Source organism: Ursus maritimus, unplaced genomic scaffold (assembly GCF_017311325.1).
Source record: "Ursus maritimus isolate PB19 unplaced genomic scaffold, ASM1731132v1 scaffold_13, whole genome shotgun sequence".
In the NCBI taxonomy this organism is placed as follows: Eukaryota; Metazoa; Chordata; class Mammalia; order Carnivora; family Ursidae; genus Ursus; species Ursus maritimus.
The window spans coordinates 11934759-11941055 of NW_024423675.1; the positions used below are offsets into that span (position 1 = coordinate 11934759).

General features: G+C 36.0%; 1 protein-coding gene across 3 annotated transcripts in view; it reads left to right on the forward strand.

Annotated features, from left to right (window-relative positions):
- The window catches only part of TSTD3 (thiosulfate sulfurtransferase like domain containing 3), a 40263-nt gene that overhangs the window by 11790 nt on the left and 22176 nt on the right, over positions 1 to 6297 (forward strand). For 2 of the 3 annotated variants that reach the window (XM_008705003.2, XM_008705002.2), the window contains exon 4: positions 152 to 238. In XM_008705003.2, the coding sequence (XP_008703225.1) occupies positions 152 to 224 (73 nt within the window). In that variant the 3' untranslated portion in view covers positions 225 to 238. Of the gene's footprint in view, positions 1 to 151; positions 1307 to 6297 lie in introns of those variants that run through there. The other variant, XM_008705001.2, reaches the window with a different exon arrangement.

Here is a 6297-nt window from a genome sequence, read left to right on the forward strand (position 1 = left end):
ATTTTCATCCTACTCAAAAGTAACAGTCCTTTAAGTAGGTTTAAAGTCCAGAGTAGTCATTCCATCTCTAAATCTCTAAAATTCCTATCGACCTTGTGTTATAAAGCAGGAGAAAATGTTCACAGCACTAACTTTGCTTCTATGTTTTCAGTGCTCAACACTATGCTGGAGGATGGAAGGAATGGGCAACCTACGAATTTTCAGAGAAGAAACAGGAAAATTGAATTCTGGGATACAGGTTGGCTCCTTCCGTGTGTACATGCAGCCTAGGATAGTGAAATGAACAAAAGAATAACAATCTAGCCCTGGCGTCACTGGTTAATGGAAAGGGGATTTTGTGTAATTCAACTATTTGTTGGATCTTTTCCTTAACTGTAAGTTGAGACTACTACTCGCCCTTGCCTTTTTCTAAAAGCTATTGAGGATTGAAATAATGTATGTGACTTGTCATGGAAATGTAAGGGTTGGGATTCTAGAAATTAATTTTTAAATACTTTGGTATAGTATGGTCGTATTTCCTAGCCCAGGTTACTTCGAGTACCTAACCATGAAGTATGACCATTTGTGTTAGCATAGCTTCTATTCATTAAAGAGGCTGTGAGCTGGACAAGCTATTTTTTTAATGATTAAGATATATTTGTAAATTTTCCCATTTTAGAAAATTCACAAAATTTATTTTCCTGTAATGATACACAGTACAGATATTTCTGATGGATATACCTTTCACCCATAATGAATATTTAGTGAATATTGACTAAAATAAAAACAGCTAGTAATCAGTTCTTGAACACCTTTTCTTGGCTTACACCCTATGCTAAATATTCCAAATGCTAAAAAGATAATAAAAAAGATGTGATTCTTCTCTGAAGACGTTTGACTTCTAACAGTGCTATATACAAGTTAAATTTAAAAAAGCAGACTCTTGTCTTGAAATACCAAGAATCTGAGATCCAGAAAAGTAGGTGAAATATGAACAATGAGAACACATTAACACCATCCGAAGGCTTATGGCAGTGTTGTAACCAGCATGGTAGTGATAGGATTTGCAACTTAAAAAATTATTATGACCTATAAAGATAGAAATAACAAAGCGATTGCTTCTGTAGAGGGAAGATTAACTGGAAAAAGCAAGGAGGGAAATTTCTAGGGTGATGGAAATGCTTTGGATCTTGATTGAAGTGTTGGTACATAGGTAATACATTTATCAAAACTCACTGAACACTTGAAAACATACATTTTCTGTAACTACATCACAATTAAAAATAATGAAAACAGGAAAAAAGTTTAATAAAAAGAAATGACTCTCACTAGCATGAGTGTATGCCTTCGTGCACTGGTGATACAACTCTGTGCTTTCTTCCCTCTGTGCCTCTTCACACCCAAATATGTTTCGTCTCATTCAGATCATGTAAAGCCTAGGAAATAACTTGGTTTGTCCTAAATGGTATTATAAAGCCCCTGGGGAATCTGGAGTAGGGAAGTGATGTGACCACCTTGAACTTCTATTTCAAAATGTCTAGTTTGTAGCAGAGCAAACTCCCTGTAAGAACTAGAAAAGCTGGAAAGTAAACACACAAGCACACATGCATGCATGCACGCTCCTCAATGTTGGGTCATCCTCGATAGCTTTCCTGCTCTCTGGAGCATAGCTCTTCAAATCCTTGCTGCTTTAGTAATTCCTTCATGCCTTTAAATTGATCTTATTTACGTATCTATATAAACAAATGTTACTAGGAGAAATATACTAAGGTGGGATTTGAAGAGCCACAATCTCAGAGGGAAGTTGTGGTTGAAGCACTGGGCCCATCAAGGAAGGAGAACCTGGGTAAAAACACCAGACGTTTAGTTGGAACCCCTGGGAAACTATATCCTAAGAGTAAAGGGGAACTAGAAATTGACCAACCCTCATAAATTGTAAGACCAACTTTGACTCAACTAAATCCCTAAATGAATTAAGGTGATCTTCCTGATAACCTAAGGGCCTACCAGCAGCAAATCCTCTCTTAGAGAAAGATGTCGTCATCTAGAGCAAGGGGTTGGCAACAATAAATATTTTAGGTTTGTGGGCCATAAGGTCTTTGTTGCAACTGCTCCACTCTGCTACCGCAGCGGAGCATAGACAGTTCATAAATGAATGAGTGTAGCTGTACCCCAACAGAACTACAGCCACTGAGGTTTGAATTTTATATTTCATGTGTTGCCACATATTATTCTTTTAATTATTTTCAACCATTTAAAAATATGGCAAACCTTGTTAGCTCAAAGGCCAGGCAAAACTAGATGGCAGGTAAGATTTGGCCCATGGGGCACAGTTTACAGACCCCTGAGCCAGAGCCACAAATACTCCCTACAGTTTGTCATATTCAATGTTCAGAATTCTATAAAATTTACTAGAAATAGCAGTACATAAGACCTCATGATTGAAAATAAGAAAAAAAAAAACAAAAATGAGCTAGAAAAAGAAAAATAAGACGCAATAGAAACACATCTACAGATCATCCATGCCGGAATTTTCAGAGACCTTAAAATAACTGTGATTTATATATTCAATAACTTAGATGACAAAAATTATTAAAGTAATGGAAACTACAAAAAAGTATCAAATAGAAATTCTAGAATTTAAGAATATAATAACAAATTAAAAACTCAGTAGATGGCGGATAGGCTTAACAGACACGGCTGATGAGGATTAATAAAAATGAAAAAACTGAGGGACACATTAACATGACTCGCACAATGAACACTGAGAAAGGTAAACTACAGAAATGTGTACGATATAGTTGGAAACTATTTATAAAGACAAGCTTTGTTCTTATTCTGAAATAAAAATTTAACAAAGGTATCTGAAGTGCACTGACCTTTACACGGAAAGTCTTAAAAGTAAAATCATTACTAAGTTCTATTGTATTGGATGCCTCAAAATATGTATAGCATATGATTTAATACATCATTTAAGAAGTGGCTGTTTTATTTCCATCATGGGAGAATACCACTTTTACTCTGATAATGCAAGGGTAGATCAAAAGTTTTAGACAGATTACATTTTAAAATACCGTATGTACTGTTCATAGTTCTTCTAATGAGATAGAAGGAAGCTGTCCTAGAAAAGTTGGGAACAGTGGACAGGCTCAGAGCTCTGAATTAAAGTGTCTCAGGTTTCCTTCATTTACATTCCCTCTTTCTTGCTTGCCTTATGATCCCAGGGAGGTCTCTTGCATTCTGTGATAATGTATCCTTTTGCTATCTAGTATGTATTTGCCATGGAAATACTGGATAAAGGTAGGATCAGTAGCTAACTTGTGAGAAATTGGTATTATTGACAAATGGAAAACTGAATGCCTCTCCCACCATTCAGAAAAAGTTATTTTTCATATCTAAAAGGGAAGCAATTTATTAACAGAAAAGTCTAATTTTGTCACCTTTTCAGTGCTACAGGTATCTCCAGGAGCGAAGACAGGAAGGAAAAAGGAGAGAAACTTTTTTTTTTTTAAAGATTTTATTTGAGAGAGAGTGAGCGAGCATGAGCAGGGGGAGAGGCAGAGGGAGAGAGAAAGGGAGAAGCAGCAGACTCCACTGATCAGGGAGCCGCATGTGGGGCTTGACCTCAAGACCCTGAGATCATGACCTGAAATGAAGGCAGACGCTTAACCAACTGAGCCACCCAGGTGCCCCCCCCCCCCGCCAAAAAGGGAGAGAAATTTTAACGAAAGTATTATAACGGCAGAATCTGGTTAAAGTGTATTCACATAGGGATAACAGTACTGTTTTGAAGATTACATCAGATAATGTATGCCAAATATTCCATAGTATGCTGTTATTGTTACTTTATGGATTCGTACAAGATGGTACTTGTTGATAGGCAGCTGGTACTTTGGGTTCTATTTGCATTCACTTAACATTAATAGGTAAAGAAGGGAGGTGAAACTTCCAGCTAAACATCTGGGGGCAAGAATGGCAGTGAGATCCCTTATTGCAGGCAGGAAGATAAAATGAAACTCCGAATACTGAATAATGAAATACCTAGGCCCCTGACCTCACTTGTCTCCAAGAACTCTGAACAGTCCAGCTCATACCACCACAAATAAAAGCCAGAAGCTTCCTTTCTAGAAAAACTGACCCACTGGCAGAGAAAAAGCTTCAGAATATGATATTGCCGGTGGGAGGGATAATAATGACGTTTTGTTGTGTAAGGAGCCCCACCACTATAAAGTCCTACCCACATACACAGACCTCCCAATTATCTCCCTATGCCTCTTAAATATGGATCTTAAGACAATTAAAGCAAGATTCTAACTTGAAAAATTATGACCAGAGAAAAGGAACTTCAAGGAAAAAGTGTTAATGCAGGAAGCAAAGAAAATTTTAAAATGACCGAAAAACCTACATTAGGATCTGTAGACGCTGCATTCTCAAAGTGAACTTAAAAAGAACAAGGTGCTACTTAAAAAGCACCTTTTCCGAAGCAACTAGAGGGTGTATCCCATTAAAACAAAGGCAAAGAAAAATAAGTGGATTCCCCATATTTTGGATACCTAAACAAAAAGATGAAGGACTCGGGGAAGAATGTCTCCTTGTGAGTGACTTAGGGAGTAAATGAATAATAAATGATTCTGGTGATAAATTAATAAAAGATACAAAGTAAATTGAGCAAATTACAACCAAGGCAATTACTCCTTTCAGAAAGACAAAAATATTCTCAAAGAAAGGAAATGTAACCATGGTACACTACGGAACATGTTATCTGTGTACACTTTATATTGAGTATGAATTTAACAAAAACTATACAATTAAATTGAGAAGGCAACGGAATAGAAGTCTTAGTATAGAACGGGGCTGGTGGGGAAGCAGAATAGAGGGAGGTGTGTGAGAAAGTGAAATCATCTCCCAGTGTAGGAAGTGACTAGATAATTGTACTATTGAAAAAAGAAAAAAAAAACTGGAGGGTAAACAGAGGAGGCAGTAAGGTAAAGTCATTAAGAGCATGGGCCCTAGAGCCCAGCTGCCCAGGTTTGAAGAATTAGAGCCTAATCCAAGCTCTTGTCACTTACTTGACCTGTGATTGGGTAAGTTAACTTTCTGTTCCTGAGTTTCCTCCTCTCTACAATAATTGTTCTGAGAATTCAATGACTTTATAATATAGAAAGCTGAGAAAATTCTTGTCACCTAAGTGCTCCATAAATGCTATAGTTATATGCTTGTTACTGGGAAATGTGGAAGTAACACAACAGCGAAGAAATAACTAAAAGTTGCTCTGGGGAGCAGGAATGAGCAGTAGGGAGAATGGGTCAGGGTCTAACATTTTCCTTGTCTTAAGGGCAGCACAGTCCAACAGTTATAATGCAAGCCATTTAGGTGATCTTTAATTGTCTTACATTTTAAAAAGAGGTGAAATTAACTTTAAATAGTGTTTTATTTGGTCCTATCATTTAGAATGTGTAATCATTAGAAACATTAGGTATTTTGCATTCTTTCATTTTGTACTAAGTATTGAAATCTAACACGTATTTTCACATTTACAGCACATCAGTTCTGACTAGCCACATTTTCAGTGTTCAATAGCCACATGTAGCTAGTGGCTATCACACTGGACAGTGCAGCCTACAGCACTATTTTTTATTTTTTAGCACTATTTGATTTTTAAAGGCAATACATGTCATCAATGGCTGATAAATCACAGAAGGAGACAACCAGCTATGATATGCCCTCTGATGGAAGACACCTTATATGGTAGTCTACCTGCTCCAAAAAAAATTTTTTTAAATCTGAACTTGATCAAGCCTTTAGATTCAATGACCAATTTATAGAAAATACAGAAAAAGGAACGTGTTAAATGGTACCTCAAGGATACAATTAGCAAGATCCATATGGTGGGATACTCTTAGTAGATAATCAAGCCAAAAAGGGAAATTTAAAAAATAAGATGGAGGAGGTATCCATGAACTTAAAAAGATTTAAAGGACTTATTAATTAATTGCAATAATTTATCCTTATTTAGATCTGACTAGATTTAACTATTTTTCATGATATTTATAACTGAAAATTTGGGCAATGAATATTTGATAGTACAACATTATTTTAAGTAATTCTTTAGGTATTATTTTTTTGATATTCTTTTAGTTTTTTAAGGGCCATTATCTTTAGGAATACATACTGAAATAATTATAGTGAAATATGGTATCTTGGATTTGCTTCAAAATAATATGCATATTATATGGGAAGTGGATGTGAGTTTAGATGAAATGAAATTAGCCATAAACTGATCATTGTTGAAACTGGGTAACAACACAGGTTTGTTAC